This window comes from Pseudophryne corroboree, chromosome 4 (genome assembly GCF_028390025.1).
Source record: "Pseudophryne corroboree isolate aPseCor3 chromosome 4, aPseCor3.hap2, whole genome shotgun sequence".
NCBI lineage: Eukaryota > Metazoa > Chordata > Amphibia > Anura > Myobatrachidae > Pseudophryne > Pseudophryne corroboree.
Window position 1 is genome coordinate 582960055 of NC_086447.1, and position 20286 is coordinate 582980340.

General features: G+C 48.4%; 1 protein-coding gene across 3 annotated transcripts in view; it reads right to left on the reverse strand.

Moving 5' to 3' along the window:
* LATS1 (large tumor suppressor kinase 1) overlaps positions 1–20286 on the reverse strand; it is an 81516-nt gene that overhangs the window by 17322 nt on the left and 43908 nt on the right. For 2 of the 3 annotated variants that reach the window (XM_063917514.1, XM_063917515.1), the window contains exons 3-4: positions 6401–6551; positions 1021–2504 (exon numbers count right to left, since the gene is read on the reverse strand). In XM_063917514.1, the coding sequence (XP_063773584.1) occupies positions 1021–2504; positions 6401–6551 (1635 nt within the window). The remainder of the gene's footprint in view (positions 1–1020; positions 2505–6400; positions 6552–20286) is intronic. The other variant, XM_063917516.1, reaches the window with a different exon arrangement.

The following is a 20286-nucleotide window of genomic DNA, read 5'->3' on the forward strand; positions in this document are numbered from 1 at the left end:
ACCTTATTGAAGACAGGAACGTCTTCTGCCGCCGATTTTTCCGGACCTCTTCGCTCTTCTGGCTCTGTAAGGGGGCCGGCGGCGCGGCTCCGGGACCCATCCAGGCTGAACCTGTGATCGTCCCTCTGGAGCTAATGTCCAGTAGCCAAGAAGCCCAATCCACTCTGCAGTCCGGTGAATTAGCTTCTTCTTCCCTTAGTCCCACGATGCAGTGAGCCTGTTGCCAGCAGGTCTCACTGAAAATAAAAAAACCTATTTAAAACTTTTACTCTAAGCAGCTCTGGAGAGCTACCTAGCATGCACCCTTCTCGGCCGGGCACAAAAATCTAACTGAGGCTTGGAGGAGGGTCATAGGGGGAGGAGCCAGTGCACACCAGGTGACCTAAAAGCTTTTACTTTTGTGCCCAGTCTCCTGCGGAGCCGCTATTCCCCATGGTCCTTACGGAGTTCCCAGCATCCACTAGGACGTCAGAGAAAGTGTATTAATGTAAAGTCAGACTTATTATTAACTTTCAGACACTGCTCACAGTGCTTCAGTGAAATCTTATGATAGTAAAGAAGGCAAAGCAACCTTAATAAAATGACATGAGTACACTTGGGGGTAACGATAAAAGGCTCATTAGTTAAGACGTTCAGCAACTTCTCAGAACTGGAGATATAAGGCTACAAGTTCTGGGATGAACATATACATGCTGGAAATGGTGTCTGTAAGATCACCACAGGGAACAGCTGTTACCATGCATAGGTAACTTGATTGCATTGAGCTATATATAAACAGCTTATGCATAATTTAATTACGCATGTTGTCATGATTTTATAACCCAAATGTGTTATACGTTTATAGCCGGTAACTTCACAGGAAAAGGTATGCCTACAGCCTTGGTATACATCATTTATATGTCTATACTGACAGTTGATTTAATCATTTACACACAATTTCTTAATTTCTGTTACTAGCCTACATTTAAGCTAAGACTTTTTTTTCTTCTTTTTTTATAGTACAGAAAGTAGCATTCTTACTCGCATCATCTCGTTTTCCAGCTGCTTCTTGCGGTGTAGTCTCTGATGGTGAGATTTTAGTATATTTTCCACATGCTGCTCCATGAAGAACTTGAAAGCCTGAGGTGAGTAGCTCTGAATACGAGACTCCCTTCTCTCTTCATCTCGCTTGTTCTTTCTGACTGGCACAGGTGATGTAGTGATCTGTTTCTTTTCTTTCTCTGTGGTTTCCATAGTGGTCTCAGAGTTCTTATCGCCATCTTCCTGGATACTGGAAGACAAAGGTGTTTCTTCTTTGCTTGATTTCAGGCCTGTCTCGTACCCAGGAGTGTTTTGCTGTAGTAAGTGCTTTGGATAAGGAGGGGGTGGTCCTTGATAATTTGGTGCTTCAGTTTGTGATGGCAGCAAGCCATTGTTGTGAGGAACTCCTTCAGAGTAAAGTCCTGGCTGTATACTCTGAGTCATCCAAGAGGGATGAGCTGGGGCCAGTGCAGTCTGAAGCTCTGGCTTTAACACTCTCATACTTTTTACAGGTTGCTGTATAGGAGCAGGAGTGATTGCAGTCACAGTTGTGGCAGAAGGCTGTGTGTTAGCAGGATGCACCTGGCGAATTGCCATTGGATTATTGAAAGAATTGGACCTTACAGGTATATTGTTTTGCCAAGGTGTCATCTCATGATTCCCTGGAGGTGATTGGTTTGATGAGGACTGAGGCCATGAAGTTGGGTGACTCGGCATGCCTAAGTTGTATAGCTCCATATTGTGGCTGTTTCGATTTGGTGCTAGCACAGATGAGGGCATATTTCCATTACTATAAGCAGAAGGTGACATGGGTCCATTACTCCCTTGCATCTGTAATGCTGTATTGTTTGGACCATTTGAAACCGCATATGACGGAGGTTGGGACCTCCCCATATTGCTCCCCCCCTGGTGTGTTATGAATTCAGTTTGCCCATTACCATTCTGGATGCCAGGCCTCACCGAATAACCAAACTTACTGTTGCCAGAACCTTGCATGATGATGGGCTGCCTTCCCACTGGAACAGAATTCATAGACCTCTGTCCTTGAGTTTGTGGGTTAAGCATTTGCATAGAGTTAATATTTGGAGGAGGATAACCCTCTTGCCAACCTCCAGATGGGACTGGGGAAATACGGGAAATAAGGAATTCCATATTGCCAGAATAACGCTTTGTCTGAGAGTTGGGTTCCCAGGATTGTGGTGATTGAGTTGTACCTCTGGGAGGAGGTTGTGGTGGAGGTGTAACACTTCTTACTTGCGGTGGCGGTGGTGGATTCACTCTCTGGCCATTTACTGGCATTTGTTGGGCAAAGGCAGGGAGGCCTGATCCAGAAAGCGGTCTTCCCATCTCCGATTGGGAACCCGGCATTTCCGATCCACCATATACAACGCTGTCAGACAATGGTGATATGTGTCTCTGTGGGACTAGAGACTCCTTTGAACCTTTCCAGCTCTGTCTGCGAATCACAGAATGTTGGATGCTACCTGCAAAATGAAAATGCCAAAGAAATAAAGTTTAAAACAAGAAGATAAAAAGCCACATCATCTTACCATTACTGATAATTATAGCAGCAAAGAATTAAACAGAATAGTATGAAACCGAGCAGAATAGTACAGGAATAAAAAACTCAACAATTTTAAGCAACAAAATATATGGGGGTATTCAGTTAGTGCTAATGGCCTGCTATGTACATCAGTGCAGCTTACAATAGCCCAACACAGCAGATTTCCTGCACATTTCTGTGAGGAGAACTCGGATGGTGGTTGCGTGGTGCCATAAAAATGGTTGGACGCTAGCACTTTGCGGCCATCACCATTAATTAAATACATATCTCAGCGTATACATATAGGCCAATCCTGCCATGAAACCCACATGACAGGATCATTTTTTTTGTTAGGCTATAGCAGTTTGTTAGATCAATGGCGGAAAAAAATAAGCTGTGATCAAGTAGCTAAGTTTGAGAGAATCATTCATATGTTAGGTCAGGTGTATGCATGACTTCAGTCTTCACTATGGCATTTAAGGGTCATTGGATGATGACTGCAAACACAGGCAGATACCTCTCTGAACATTTTCCAACATGCCAAATAGTAGCGCTATGAATTTTTATAGATTTGACATTGCTGTGATGATTTTGTGGCAAATGTGCAAGATCACAACATGTTGGGCCAGCTCTGAAACATAATTGGTGTAAAGTAACTAAAGAAAATGAGACGCCAAACTTTCAATCTGATTATGTGCATGATTCTGTTCAGATTTATATGTTCATAATAAACAAAAAATAAAGAAAAATCATCAGTGTTTTCCTTTAAAATTAAATTATTTTAGGAGTATATCATTGTATGGCAAGGAGCCAATCAAAAGTATCCATGAGGACTAAGCAGTAACAGAAGTTTAAAAGAGGGTCCCATCAGAATTTTGCATGATGCAGATTTCTGTTTAAATTTAAAATACATCGGATAACAAAAGGATATGATGGAGCGACAGCGGATTTGCACCAATCAGTCAACGTTTTCCGGCCTCCCAGCATGCAACGGGCCCGTCCATATATCCACGCCCACTGGCTCAGGCAAATCAGTTGTATTTCAAAACTCAAGGCAGGAGCATTATGTAGAACCCTGATCAGGTGATAAGAACACACATGCACACCCTTCCGTACAAGAAGGAAGAGGTTTAGTGAGTAAAAAGGGATCCTCAAATCAGGTGCGTCAGGGTGGGATCCCTGTGGAACCTGTGTACTTAGGAGAAATACCGTTATCAATGGTAAGTTCTTAACATAACATATATTTCTCTGGCAGGATCCACAGGATAACAATGGGATTTCCCAAAGCAATTTTTAGTGGTGGGGATGCTCCAGATTAGACAGGAGAAGCTTACGCCAAATTCAGCGTCATGAGAGGCAAAAGTATCCAAGGCATGAGGGTATATTCAATTAGGGTCGGATCCATTCCAACATGTATTTGTCGGAATGAGCAGACAACCCCTATCCAATCCCATCTCAATTCAACTTTAAAAAAAGTCAAATTGAGATTAAACCTGTGAGCGGAGGAGAGGGGGAAGACCAGCGGGGACAGCCGCGGGCAGATGGAGGAGAGCAGCGCTGCAGAAGGATGTTTCACAGCCGCCTGACCTCACGGCAGTGTCCACCCGGCTCCAGCAAGCGTGACCTTCCTTGCTGGAGCCGGGTGGACGCTGCTGTGAGTGGTGCGGCTGTGAGACATCCTGCTGCAGCGCTGCTCTGCCCTGTATGCCCGCGGCTGTCCCCTGTCTCCCCCCTCTCCTCCTGTAAGGTCCCTTATCTCTGTCAGACATATTTTAATGTCTGACTGAGATGGTCGGAAACGGGGCCAAATCCTGTCAAATTTGGCCCGTTTCCCTCAAAAGTATGTGAATCGGCAGCTATACCGCCGATTCACGTACTATTCGACAAGTCGAATTCCCAGACTTATCTAAAAAAACAAAAACAAAAAAACCAACTGGGACTGAATAGGTCGAATCATGATTCGACCTTAAAAAGTCGAAAACTGCCATTTGTTTCCCGACAGACGCAGTTTTCGACCCTAATTGAATATACCCCATAATGTCTAATGAATGTGTTAATGGTAGACCATGTGGCTGCCTTACATATCTGTTCTGCTGAAGCACCATGTTGTGCTGCCCATGAAGGACCTACCTTACGAGTAGAGCGAGCAGAGACATTAACCTATAGTGAATACAGATGCTCAGTGAACACAGACGCACCAGTCACACAGCCGCGTATACTGCGACCGAGTACCCTCATGGTAGCATCTGGGACGGAAGCGAGGAAACAGTTCATGGAGGGAGAACTGGTCATGAACCGGGTGGAGGGGTGACGGACTCACCCTGCTGACATCAACCCTAGGGATCGCGGCCTCATGCTATTCCTGGTGCCTATGATCCCTAAGGTCTAGCGCTGGTGCACCCACGTCAGCTACTGTTTGGTAGTCTCCTCCCAATACAGTGCGGCTGTGTCCGTATTCCATCTACTAAGCGGAACTGATGCCTTACCCTCTCCCCGTGCTCCAGCCACAGCCTGGTAACGTCTGCTGGACCTGCTAGTATATCCCACACAGACGCCCGCCGAAACAGCACTGTACACGTGGGTAAGCGTTGTCACGAGCCGGCGGAGAGTTGTTGGAGCGACTCTTTATAAGCGTATAAGACGCTGTTTAGAAAGATCACTCAAAAAACTAGTAAGACTATAAAAATAACATAAGAAAGCTTAGGGCTGCTAAAAAAAAACAGCAGCCCTCTGACCATGGTCCGGCTCCTGCCGCACCAAACAAAAAACTGATTTGCCTGAGCCAGTGGGCGTGGATATGTGGACGGGCCCGTTGCATCCTGGGAGGCCAGAAAGCTTTGATAGATTGGTGCCAATCCACTGTTGCTCCATCATATCCCATTGTTATCCTGTGGATAACCTTTGGAACCTGCCAGAGGAAAAAAAACAAAACATCAATACAGGTTGAGTATCCCATATCCAAATATTCCGAAATACGGAATTTTTTGAGTGAGACTGAGATAGTGAAACCTTGTTTAATACACAAAGTTATTAAAAATATTGTATTAAATTACCTTCAGGCTTTGTGTATACGCTGTATATGAAACAAATTAATTGTGTGAATGTACAGTATACACACTTATTTTAATGCACAAAGTTATTAAAAATATTGGCAAAAATGACCGTCAGGCTGTGTGTATAAGGTGTATATGAAACAAATGCATTCTGTGCTTAGACTTGGGTCCCATCGCTATGATCTCATTATGGTATGCAATTATTCCAAAATACGGAAAATTCCAATATCCAAAATACTTCTGGTCCCAAGCATTTTGGATAAGGGATACTCAACCTGTAATATAAAAATATAAGTTATGGGTTTAGTTTGTTTGTGCTAAAATGCCCATACACTAGGACGATATCGTGCCTACGTATCGAGAGTAAATGGGTCACACTGTGTGTGATCCATTTGCGATTACGATCTGAGGCGCGTTCCCGGGGGTTGTAAAAAGGGTTTTCAGATCTTGCCAACAGAAGTTAAGATATGGCCCTGTCACTTGCGATGAGGTGCTTAACGTTAGATCGCATGCGATCTATCGTTAGCACATTGTGAGTGACGGTGACCTGGACTCACGATATCGTGAGTCCAGGAGCTGCCAACGGCTGGAGGGGAGTTGAAGGTGTATCGCGTGCGATGGTGCGATACCTCAGCCTAGTGTATGGAGGTCTTGAGGGAATTCAGAACATAAAGCTCCTATGGGGCAGACGCTGATGGGAATGGGAATGATTACATATTCACTACACAGTGCAGCATTGCATAAAATTATTGGTGCTTACACATAATATTAATTCACCACTTACCTGGAGGCTTCATTGCTGTGTTGATAGATCTTGCTGCAGGGGTGATCTGTGGCTCCCGATAGGACTCCTGGTAACTCATTCGGCTAATATATGCAATTGCTGCTTCTATGCTGCGACTATTTGTCTGTTGTAAGGCTTGAACCACCATGTCCTACAGTGAGATGGGGAGGGGAATAGAATATAGAGCATGTGAAATATTGCTGTCTCAGTTACATTACAGTCAGCTATAGGAACCATAAAGGAATGACCTGAATAACTTTAACACTGGGGCTGTAGATTGCCTATGTGGACTTAAGATCAAGTTGTACATAATTGCTGCAGTTGCCGAAAAACAGTCCCCCTCGGTGCGCCAGATCCCATGAGACTCTGCCAGCATCAGACATATTTTTTTGCCAAAAAAAGGTCTTCGTCGAATTGAGATGTGGCTAGGACGCACCAGGAGACTGTTCTGATTAATTTGATATGTGACACTTGTATATCTCTGTGCGACTGAGTCTCTGAATCCGTATACAGCTTTTTACTAAACACAAGTTTTGTTGTGCATGAAATAGGGACTCCGGTATGGGTTCTCAACCCTGATCCTCAAGTACATAATAAACAAACAAGTTTACTGGAAAATTTGTATTAATTGTTACATTTAAACAGTTCTATGTAAAAAAGATCGTCCACTATATTTCCTTTCTAATCGAACAATATCTATACTGTCACACGAGACACAAAATTTCTAATTAAAAAAATAGTATTGAATATAAATAACTGAAAAGCAGTATACAAACTTCAGATTGTGTAATTTTTACAGCACACAGTAATATAAACCATAAATAACCAGAGAATAGATAATATATATTATTAAAACAAAGAATCTCATAATAGTTTATTTCCATATTTGTGTTGGTCATCACAATATACAGCATAGCTCCCAACCCCCTTAATTTATGCTGAGCAGTTCAGCTTGGATGGTTCTGCAATGCTATAATAATATGGAAACCTTTGTCCAGCAGGTCAGAAAACTGGGAGGTATACCCCATTAACTATTGCTCTGCTATGAACATTTGCTATATGGAAGGAATAATGTAGTAAAGGACAGTCTAATGCTTCACAAACATTAGGCAAGCCAAACGACCCAGTCCTGATTATGATCCACTCACCAGTGTTCTCCCCGGGGCCTTTTTTTATGGGCGCTCTACCCAGGGCTTCGAGAGTACGCTGGTGCCCCTGGAGGGAGAATAGATAGCTTGGCCCCGCAAAGGGGCTCATTTACGCTCATCCAGCTGTCGGTATGCCGGCGCCGGTATGCTGGTCGCTAGGATTCCGGTGCCGGTATGCTGGTCGCCGGGAGCCCGGCTGCCGGCATACCATACTACACCCCCAATGGGCTGTAGCTGGCTTCCTGGGACAGGGTTAAATTTAGTACGCACTCACCTCTCCACCTAATAATGCTGCCTGGCTTTAAAAAAAATTCCAAGGAGAATGTTGCAAAATGTAGTAAACAATGATATTATTGTACATTAGAAAATAGGATTTTGGTTACCTACCGGTAAATCCTTTTCTCGTAGTCCGTAGAGGATGCTGGGGTCCATATTCGTACCATGGAGTATAGACTGGTCCACCAGGAGCCATTGGCACTTTAAGAGTTTAACAGTGTGGGCTGGCTCCTCCCCCTATGCCCCTCCTATCAGACTCAGTCTAGAAACTGTGCCCGAGGAGACGACATACTTCAAGAGAAGGATTATACACAGATAGTGGCGAGATTCATACCAGCTCACACAACAAGGCAAATCCGGCCAACATGCCGATAAACTCGGCAACAGCTGAAAAAGTACTGAAACCGTAAAAAAACGACGCAGAACTTACCTAGAAACCAGGCAGTACTGAACTAAACCACTGCAGGAAAACGAAGCGCTGGGCGGGCGCCCAGCATCCTATACGAACTACGAGAAAAAGTAACCAAAATCCTTTTTTCTCTTACGTCCTACAGGATGCTGGGGTCCATATTAGTACCATGGGGATGTACCAAAGCCCCCAGTACGGGAGGGAGAGCACGGAGGCTCCTGCAAAACTGCTTGACCAAACTTGAGGTCATCAGAGGCCAAAGTATCGAACTTGTAAAACACAGCAAACGTGTTCGACCCAGACCAAGTAGCTGCTCGTCAAAGCTGTATAGCCGAGATACCCCGGGCAGCCGCCCAGGAAGAATCCACCTTATGAGTAGAGTGGGCCTTAACAGATCTTGGACACGGCAATCCTGCCGTAGAATACGCATGCTGGATGGTGAACCTGATCCAGCGTGAAATCGACTGCTTATAAGCAGGACACACAATTTTCTTGGGATCATAGAGGACAAACAGAGAGTCAGATTTTCTATGACGAGCCGTCCTCTTCACATAAATCTTCAAAGCCCTCACAACATCCAAGGCCTTTGAAGCAACTGAGGAGTCAGTAGCCACTGGCACCACAATAGGGTGGTTGATATGAAAAGCTGACACAACCTTAGGAAGAAACTGTGGACGAGTCCTGAGTTCCGCCCTATCTTCATGGAAGACCAGATAGGGACTTTTACAGGACAAAGCCCCCAATTCCGACACACGTCGATCAGAAGCTAAGGCCAACAAAGTGACCGCATTCCACGGGAGAAATTTAAACTTCAGCCTCCTGTAGAGGCTCAAACCAATCCGATTGCAGGAACAGTAACACCACATCAAGATCCCAGGGTGCCATTGGCGCCACAAAGGGAGGCTGGGTGTGCAGAACCACTTTCAAAAAGGTCTGAACCTCAGGGTGGACAGCCAATTGTTTTTGGAAGAAAATGGATAAAGCCGAGATCTGGACCTTGATGGAGCCCAATCTCAGGCCCATATCCACACTTGCTTGCAGGAAAAGGAGAAAACATCCAAGTTGAAACTCCACCGCAGGAAATTTCTTGGATTCACACCAAGACACATTTTTTCCAAATTCGATGGTAATGTTTAGACGTTACCCACTTCCTAGCCTGTATCAGGGTAGGAATAACCCTTCTGAGCTAAGATCTGTCGCTCAACCGCCATGCCGTCAAACGTAGCCGTGGTAAGTCTTGATAAGCGAATGGCCCCTGCAGTAGAAGATCCTCTTGAAGAGGTAGGGGCCTAGGATCTTCCAACAGCAGATCTGCATACCAAGCCCCCCTTGGCCAGTCCGGAGCAATGAGGATTGCCAGAACCTTTGTTCTTTTTAGAAGTTGTAGAACTTTTGGAAGTAGAGGAAGTGGAGGGAACACATACACTGACGTGAACACCCACGGTGTTACTAGTGCGTCCACCGCCACTGCCTGTGGGTCTCTCGACCTGGAACAGTACCTCCGCAGCTTCTTGTTGAGGCGGGAGGCCATCATGTCTATGTGAGGAACCCCCCACCAACCGGTTACCTCCTCGAACACCTCCGAGTGGAGGCCCCACTCTCCTGGATGGAGGATCGTGTCTGCTAAGGAAGTCCGCTTCCCAGTTGTCTACTCCTGGAATGAAGATTGTGGACATCGTTACAGCGTGCCTTTCTGCCCAGAGGAGGATTCTGGTCACCTCTGACATTGCAGCCCTGCTCTTCGTTCCGCCTTATCGGTTTATGTAGACCACTGCGGTCACGTTGTCCGACTGCACCTGAACAGCCCGATCCTGCAGAAGGTGTGCTGCTTGAAGAAGGCCGTTGTATACGGCTCTTAGCTCCAGGATGTTTATCGGGAGAAGGGATTCTTGACCACCTTCCTTGGAAGGTTTCCCCCTGAGTGACTGCTCCCCAACCTCTTAGACTTGCATCCGTGGTTAGAAGGATCCAGTCCTGAACTCCGAACCTTCGGCCATCCAGAAGGTGTGGTAGGTGAAGCCACCAGAGGAGCGAAATCCTGGCTTTCGTGACAGACGTATCCTCTGGTGCATATGTAGGTGAGATCCCGACCACTGGTCCAAGAGATCCAGCTGAAAGGATCGAGCATGAAACCTTCCGAACTGCAGAGCCTCGTAGGAGGCAACCATCTTCCCCAGAAGGCGGATGCACTGATGAACAGATACCCGGGCAGGCTTCAAGACATCCCGGACCATTGTTTGAGTCACCAACGCTTTCTCCACCGGTAGAAACACCCTCTGCACCTCCGTGTCGTGGATCATCCCCAGGAAAGAGCCTCCTTGTCTGCTCCAGATGAGACTTCGGAAGGTTCTGTATCCAACCGTGCTCCTTGAGCAGATGTGTCGTGAGAGCAATGGATCTTAACAACTTCTCTCTAGACGATGCCTTGATCAGCAGATCGTCCAGATACAGAATTATGTTCACCCCCTGCTTGCGGAGGAGAACCATCATCTCGGCCATCACCTTTGTGAAGACCCTCGGTGCCGTGGAGAGACCGAACGGCAGTGCCTGAAACTGATAGTGATCGTCTAACAGTGCAAACCTGAGGCCTGGTGCGGCGACCAAATGGGTATGTAGAGGTACGCATTCTTGATGTCCAGAGACACCAGGAACTCCCCCTCCGTCAGTCCTGAGATAACTGCTCTCAGAGAATCCATCTTGAATTTGAAGTCCCTGAGATAAGGGTTCAAAGATTTCAAGTTCAGAATTGGCCTTACCGAACCATCCGGCTTCGGTACCACAAAAAGGTTTGAATAGTAACCTTTGTTCAACTGATGAGGTGGAACTGGAACAATGACCTCGGACACTACCAATTTTCGGATAGCATCCAGAAGAATAGCTCTGTCTGCCGGCAAAGCTGGCAAGCCTGATTTGAAGAAACGGTGAGGCGGGAGAGTTTGAAAATCCAGCCTGTACACCCTGGACACAATATCCTGTATCCAGGGGTCCAGGCCCAACGACACCCAGACATGGCTGAAATGCCGGAGTCTTGCTCCCACCTGACCTACCTCCAGGCTGTGCGGTCCACCATCATGCTAAGGACTTTGAGGTACCATAAGCCGGCTTCTGGTCCCTAAAAGCCTGCCCCCGCAGGTACCCAGATTTGGCACGCCCACCTCTAAAGAAGGTGTGAGAAGGCTTGTTCTTTCTAGGCCTCGCAGGCCGAAAGGACTGTGACGTGTTGGGAGTAAAAGGCTTCTTCGTAGCCGGTGCAGCTGAGGGGAGAAAAGGAGACATACCCGCAGAACCGTTGCAATCCACGCATCCAGTGCTCCCCAAACAGAACCCGCCCTGTATAGGGTAGGCTCTCCACACTTTTCCTGGATTCCGTGTCCGCAGACCATTGGCGCAGTTAGAGACCACTGCGAGCCCAGACGGACATAGAGGAGATCCCCGCAGCCATGGAACCCAGGTCCTTCATGGATTCTACCAGGAACCCTGCAGAATCCTGCATGTTACGTAAAAACAAATCAACGTCCCCTTTATCCATCGTAGTCTAGTCACCCTGCAGAGCGACTGACCACTTGGCTATAGCTTTAGAAATCCATGCACAGGCAATAGTAGGCCGCAGTATAGCCCCTGAAGCCGTGTATATGGATTTGAGCGTAGCATTCTATCATCTTCCAGGAAGGGAAAAGCAACCAGGACCGTTTTAGGGATCTGGAATTTTTTCTCCGGGTTTTCCCAGGCTTTTTCAAATATAGCATTTAATTCCTTAGATGCCGGGAAGGTGAGAGGGGCTTTTTTTACTGTCCGTGAAAAAGGCCTCCTCAACCTGCTCAGGAGGTGTCAGAAATATGTAACACATCCCGCATGGCCACAACCATCAACTGCACCCCCCTAGCAAGTGATGCCGTCTCCCTCGACACATCCCCATCACCGTCTGCTGTGTCAGAATCGGTACCAGTGTCATCCTGCATAATTTGGGCAAGAGCACGTTTGTGAGAATGTACCGCAGGGGGCCCTGAGGGAGCAGTATCAGACCATACTGCCATAGAGGATTGCAACACCTGAGTTGCACGCTCAGTCCTTGCAACCCGTTCAGAAATCTGAGAAATAGCCCCCCTAAAAGAGGTTAACCACTCCGGTTCTCTAGCTGGGATCTGCGCTACAACAGTGCAATCCTGATTACATGGGATGGGATCTTCCTGAGAAGATAAATCCTCTGCATCATATGAGACAGAGTCTCTAGACCCCACACACCCCACATACACACAGGGCAGACAGAGATCCCTCCCCCCCAAGAATGGCAGAGAGACACAGAGATTGGAGCCAACCCACACACAGCGCTATATAGGTATAGGGAGACCCTTAACCAGCGCTGACTGTGTCCCTTAATAGGTGACAAAGTCTTACACAGCCTCCCCTCCCTTCTACAACCCCCTGGTACCGTACAGATAGCTGGAGTTGCTCTGTAGGGACTGCTTCCACTGGCAGCGTGTCTGCAGGCAGGAAGAAGGCGCTGAACGCTGCTGGGTCCGCTCTGAGAAGCTCCGCCCCCTTAATTGCGATGTGTTCCCGCTCTTCTAAGATTATACTGGCATGAGGATTTTTTGCTGGCTGAAATCCGCAGACCCCGACAGGCTTTCTGGTCAGTGTAGGGTGAAGGCGCCGACTCAGGGCGCCCCTCACAGCGCCACACCTAAGTACCGCTGAGCCTCCCCCGGAGTGCAGTTAGTACTGCGCTCCTACCCTGTAGCCGCCATCTTCACACCAGTCCCCCGCTTGTTGGGGGGGGGGGGTGTCGGTGACTCACTCGCCACAAACTTCAGCTCTGCAAGGGGGTGGCGGCATGCTGCTGGGGCGGCGGGGAGCGATCTATCCCCTCTGGAGCTCAGTGTCCAGTCAGCGGAGACAGTGGCTCAGACCCCGCAGGGCGGACACTGCTTCCCCCCCCCTCAGTCCCTCGATGCAGCCTCCCTGTAAAATAAAAACTCTAAAATAAACTTTCTCTAACGTCCTAAGTGGATGCTGGGACTCCGTAAGGACCATGGGGAATAGCGGCTCCGCAGGAGACTGGGCACAAAAGTAAAAGCTTGAACTAGCTGGTGTGCACTGGCTCCTCCCCCTATGACCCTCCTCCAAGCCTCAGTTAGATTCTTGTGCCCGAACGAGAAGGGTGCATGCTAGGTGGCTCTCCTGAGCTGCTTAGAGTAAAAGTTTATTTTAGGTTTTTTATTTTCAGTGAGTCCTGCTGGCAACAGGCTCACTGCATCGTGGGACTAAGGGGAGTAGAAGCGAACTCACCTGCGTGCAGAGTGGATTGGGCTTCTTAGGCTACTGGACATTAGCTCCAGAGGGACGATCACAGGTTCAGCCTGGATGGGTCCCGGAGCCGCGCCGCCGGCCCCCTTACAGAGCCAGAAGAACGAAGAGGTCCGGTGAAATCGGCGGCAGAAGACGTTCCTGTCTTCAACTAAGGTAGCGCACAGCACTGCAGCTGTGCGCCATTGCTCTCAGCACACTTCACACTCCGGTCACTGAGGGTGCAGGGCGCTGGGGGGGAGCGCCCTGAGACGCAATAAAAACTGAAATACCTTAGGATGGCAAAAGAAATACATCACATATAGCTCCTGGGCTATATGGATGTATTTAACCCCTGCCAGTTTTCCAGAAAAAAGCGGGAGATAAGGCCGTCGTGAAGGGGCGGAGCCTATCTCCTCAGCACACAAGCGCCATTTTCCCTCACAGTTCCGCTGGAAGGACGGCTCCCTGACTCTCCCCTGCAGTCCCTACAGAATCAGGGTAAAAACGAGAGAGGGGGGGCACTATTGGCAGCTAAATTATAAACAGCAGCTATAAAAGGGAGTAACACTTATATAAGGTTATCCCTATATATATATATATATATATATATATAGCGCTCTGGTGTGTGCTGGCAAACTCTCCCTCTGTCTCCCCAAAGGGCTAGTGGGGTCCTGTCCTCTATCAGAGCATTCCCTGTGTGTGTGCTGGGTGTCGGTACGATTGTGTCAACATGTATGAGGAGGAAAATGATGTGGAAGCAGAGCAATTGCCTGTGTTAGTGATGTCACCCCCTAGGGAGTCGACACCTGACTGGATGGTTGTATTTAAAGAACTACGTGACAATGTCAGCACTTTACAAAAAACTGTTGACGACATGAGACAGCCGACAAATCAATTAGTGCCTGTCCAGGCGTCTCAGACACCGTCAGGGGCGATAAAACGCCCGTTACCTCAGTGGGTCGACACAGACCCAGACACAGATACTGAGTCCAGTGTCGACGGTGAGGAGACAAACGTAATGTCCAGTAGGGCCACACGTTACATGATCACGGCAATGAAGGAGGCATTGAACATTTCTGACACTACAAGTACCACAAAGAAGGGTATTATGTGGGGAGTAAAAAAACTACCAGTAGCTTTTCCTGAGTCAGATGAATTAAATGAGGTGTGTGATAAAGCGTGGGTTTCCCCCGATAAAAAAGTGCTAATTTCTAATAAATTATTGGCACTATACCCTTTCCCGCCAGAGGTTAGGGCGCGTTGGGAAACACCCCCTAGAGTAGATAAAGCGCTCACACGTTTATCTAAACAAGTAGCGTTACCGTCTCCTGATACGGCCGCCCTCAAAGAACCAGCGGATAGAAGGCTGGAAAATATCCTGAAGGGTATATACACACATACTGGTGTTATACTGCGACCAGCAATCGCCTCAGCCTGGATGTGCAGTGCTGGAGTGGCGTGGTCGGATTCCCTGACTGAAAATATTGATACCCTGGATAGGGACAGTATATTACTGACTATAGAGCATTTGAAGGATGCATTACTATATATGCATGATGCACAGAGGGATATTTGCACCCTGGCATCAAGAGTGAGTGCTATGTCCATTTCTGCCAGAAGAGCGTTATGGACGCGACAGTGGTCAGGGGATGCGGATTCCAAACGACATATGGAAGTATTGCCGTATAAAGGGGAGGAGTTATTTGGGGCCGGTCTATCGGACCTGGTGGCCACGGCAACGGCCGGAAAGTCCACCTTTTTACCCCAGGTCACCTCTCAGCAGAAAAAGACACCGTCTTTTCAAACTCAGTCCTTTCGTTCCCATAAGTACAAGCGGGCAAAAGGCCACTCATTTCTGCCCCGGGGCAGAGGAAGAGGAAAAAGACTGCACCAGACAGCCTCTTCCCAGGAGCAGAAGCCCTCCTCTGCTTCTGCCAAGTCTTCAGCATGACGCTGGGGCTTTACAAGCGGACTCGGACACGGTGGGGGCCCGTCTCAAAAATTTCAACGCGCAGTGGGCTCACTCGCAAGTGGACCCCTGGATTCTGCAGGTAGTATCACAGGGGTACAAACTGGAATTCGAGACGTCTCCCCCTCGCCGGTTCCTGAAGTCTGCTCTACCAAAGTCTCCCTCCGACAGGGAGGCAGTTTTGGAAGCCATTCACAAGCTGTATTCCCAGCAAGTGATAATCAAGGTACCTCTCCTACAACAGGGAAAGGGGTATTATTCCACGCTGTTTGTGGTACCGAAGCCGGACGGCTCGGTGAGACCAATTTTAAATCTAAAATCCTTGAACACTTACATAAAGAGGTTCAAATTCAAGATGGAGTCACTCAGAGCAGTGATAGCAAACCTGGAAGAAGGGGACTATATGGTGTCTCTGGACATCAAAGATGCTTATCTCCACGTCCCAATCTACCCTTCTCACCAAGGGTACCTCAGGTTTGTAGTACAAAACTGTCATTATCAGTTTCAGACGCTGCCGTTTGGGTTGTCCACGGCACCTCGGGTCTTTACCAAGGTAATGGCCGAAATGATGATTCTTCTTCGAAGAAAAGGCGTTTTAATTATCCCTTACTTGGACGATCTCCTGATAAGGGCAAGGTCCAGGGAACAGTTAGAAGTCGGAGTAGCACTATCTCAGTTAGTGTTACGTCAGCACGGGTGGATTCTAAATATTCCAAAATCGCAGCTGATTCCAACAACACGTCTCCTGTTCCTAGGAATGATTCTGGACACAGTCCAGAAAAAGGTGTTTCTCCCAGAGGAGAAGGCCAGGGAGTTCTCCGAGCTAGTCAGGAATCTCCTAAAACCAGGCCAGGTGTCAGTGCATCAGTGCACGAGGGTCCTGGGAAAAATGGTGGTTTCTTACGAAGCGATTCCATTCGGAAGATTCCATGCAAGAACGTTTCAGTGGGATCTTCTGGACAAATGGTCCGGATCGCATCTTCAGATGCATCAGCGGATAACCCTGTCGCCAAGGACAAGGGTGTCTCTTCTGTGGTGGCTGCAGAGTGCTCATCTACTAGAGGGCCGCAGATTCGGCATTCAGGATTGGATCCTGGTGACCACGGATGCCAGCCTGAGAGGCTGGGGAGCAGTCACACAGGGACGAAATTTCCAGGGCTTGTGGTCAAGCATGGAAACATCTCTTCATATAAACATTCTGGAACTAAGGGCCATTTACAATGCCCTAAGTCAAGCAAAACCCCTGCTTCAGGGTCAGGCGGTATTGATCCAATCGGACAACATCACGTCAGTCGCCCACGTAAACAGACAGGGCGGCACGAGAAGCAGGAGGGCGATGGCAGAAGCTGCAAGGATTCTTCGCTGGGCGGAGAATCATGTGATAGCACTGTCAGCAGTGTTCATTCCGGGAGTGGACAACTGGGAAGCGGACTTCCTCAGCAGACACGACCTTCACCCGGGGGAGTGGGGACTTCATCCAGAAGTCTTCCAAGAGATGGTAAACCGTTGGGAAAAACCAAAGGTGGACATAATGGCGTCCCGTCTCAACAAAAAACTAGACAGATATTGCGCCAGGTCAAGGGACCCTCAGGGAATAGCGGTGGACGCTCTGGTAACACCATGGGTGTACCAGTCAGTGTATGTGTTCCCTCCTCTGCCTCTCATACCAAAAGTACTGAGAATCATAAAAAGGAGAGGAGTAAGAACTATACTCGTGGTTCCAGATTGGCCAAGAAGGACTTGGTACCCGGAACTTCAAGAGATGCTCACGGAGGAACCGTGGCCTCTACCTCTAAGAAAGGACCTGCTCCAGCAGGGGCCTTGTCTGTTCCAAGACTTACCGCGGCTGCGTTTGACGGCATGGCGGTTGAACGCCGGATCCTGAAGGAAAAAGGCATTCCAGAAGAAGTCATCCCTACCCTGATAAAGGCCAGCAAGGATGTAACCGCAAAACATTATCACCGCATTTGGCGAAAATATGTTGCGTGGTGTGAGGCCAAAGAGGCCCCTACAGAGGAATTTCAACTGGGTCGCTTCCTACATTTCCTGCAAACAGGACTGTCTATGGGCCTAAAATTAGGGTCCATTAAGGTTCAAATTTCGGCCCTGTCGATTTTCTTCCAAAAAGAACTGGCTTCAGTGCCTGAAGTCCAGACGTTTGTCAAAGGGGTACTGCATATACAGCCTCCTTTGGTGCCCCCGGTGGCACCTTGGGATCTCAATGTGGTTTTGGGGTTCCTAAAATCACATTGGTTTGAACCACTCACCACTGTGGAATTAAAATATCTCACATGGAGGGTGGTAATGCTGTTAGCCCTGGCTTCAGCCAGGCGTGTCTCAGAATTGGCGGCTTTATCTTATAAAAGCCCTTACCTGATTTTTCACACGGATAGGGCAGAATCGAGGACTTGTCCACAATTTCTCCCAAAGGTGGTTTCAGCGTTTCACGTGAACCAGCCTATTGTGGTGCCTGCGGCTACTAGGGACTTGGAGGACTCCAAGTTACTGGACGTAGTCAGGGCCCTGAAAATATATATTTCCAGGACGGCTGGAGTCAGGAAATCTGACTCGCTGTTTATCCTGTATGCACCCAACAAGCTGGGTGCTCCTGCTTCTAAGCAGACGATTGCTCGTTGGATTTGTAGTACAATTCAGCTTGCACATTCTGTGGCAGGCCTGCCACAGCCAAAATCAGTAAAAGCCCATTCCACAAGGAAGGTGGGCTCATCTTGGGCGGCTGCCCGAGGGGTCTCGGCTTTACAACTTTGCCGAGCAGCTACTTGGTCAGGGGCAAACACGTTTGCTAAATTCTACAAATTTGATACCCTGGCTGAGGAGGACCTGGAGTTCTCTCATTCGGTGCTACAGAGTCATCCGCAATCTCCCGCCCGTTTGGGAGCTTTGGTATAATCCCCATGGTCCTTACGGAGTCCCAGCATCCACTTAGGACGTTAGAGAAAATAAGAATTTACTTACCGATAATTCTATTTCTCATAGTCCGTAGTGGATGCTGGGCGCCCATCCCAAGTGCGGATTGTCTGCAATACTTGTATATAGTTATTGTTACAAAATTCGGGTTATTATTGTTGTGAGCCATCTTTTCAGAGGCTCCTTCGTTTATCATACTGTTAACTGGGTTCAGATCACAGGTTGTACGGTGTGATTGGTGTGGCTGGTATGAGTCTTACCCGGGATTCAAGATCCTTCCTTATTATGTACGCTCGTCCGGGCACAGTATCCTAACTGAGGCTTGGAGGAGGGTCATAGGGGGAGGAGCCAGTGCACACCAGCTAGTTCAAGCTTTTACTTTTGTGCCCAGTCTCCTGCGGAGCCGCTATTCCCCATGGTCCTTACGGAGTCCCAGCATCCACTACGGACTATGAGAAATAGAATTATCGGTAAGTAAATTCTTATTTTTACTAAGAAAGCTCTTTAGAGCTCCCCTAGCTGTGACCGGCTCCTCCGGTCACATTTTCTAAACGGAGTCAGGTAGGAGAGGCATAGAGGGAGGAGCCAGCCATCACTGTTAAACTCTTAAAGTGCCAATGGCTACTGGTGGACCCGTCTATACCCCATGGCACTAATATGGACCCCAGCATCCTCTAGGACGTAAGAGAAAAGTATTCAAAAAGTTAAGAATAAAAAATATAAAAGCTTCTCCAGACTTAACCACCAAGTGAAAAACCACACAAACCCCTCATTGTGCAAAGCTGGTCTTGGAGGAATGGGGTACCTAGTAATGAGTAGGAGCTTGGGCACTTTTAAAACTCCTTCCAAAAACTACTCATACTCTATATCCCCATTGGCTTCTAGAAACTCTGTAGTTTCTCTAACAAACTCCAAAAGGACAGAATCTGGAGTACAGAATGAGATTACCGTATATACTCGAGTATAAGCCGACTTTTTCAGCACTTTTTTTTGTGCTGAAAAAGCCACCTCGGCTTATACTCGAGTCAGTGCAGGCAGAGGCAGAGCAGTGTGAAGGAGGGACATGGAGCGCACAGCGCGCGGCGCTCCTGTGTCCCTCCTGCATCTCCGGCGGCAGCAGCGGCGGTTCTATTACAGGAAATACCCGTTCGTGACCTCTGATCACGAACCGGCACTTCCTATAATAGACCCGCCGCGGCCGCCGAAGATGCAGGAGGGACACAGGAGAGCCGCGCACGCTGTGTGCTTCGTGTCCCTCCAGAAGACAGCGCGGGATCGACGGAGGGGTAAGTAACAGCACTGTGGGGCATACCTGGTACTTGGGGAGGGAACGTATCTGGCAGCACTGTGGGGGCATATCTGGCAGCACTGTGGGGGCATATCTGGCAGCACTGTGGGGGCATAACTGGCAGCACTGTGGGGGCATAACTGGCAGCACTGTGGGGGCATAACTGGCAGCACTGTGGGGGCATATCTGGCAGCACTGTGGGGGCATATCTGGCAGCACTGTGGGGGCATAACTGGCAGCACTGTGGGGGCATATCTGGCAGCACTGTGGGGGCATATCTGGCAGCACTGTGGGGGCATATCTGGCAGCACTGTGGGGGCATATCTGGCAGCACTGTGGGGGCATATCTGGCAGCACTGTGGGGGCATATCTGGCAGCACTGTGGGGGCATATCTGGCAGCACTGTGGGGGCATATCTGGCAGCACTGTGGGGGCATATCTGGCAGCACTGTGGGGGCATATCTGGCAGCACTGTGGGGGCATAACTGGCAGCACTGTGGGGGCATATCTGGCAGCACTGTGGGGGCATATCTGGCAGCACTGTGGGGGCATATCTGGCACTATGAGGGCATATCTGGCACT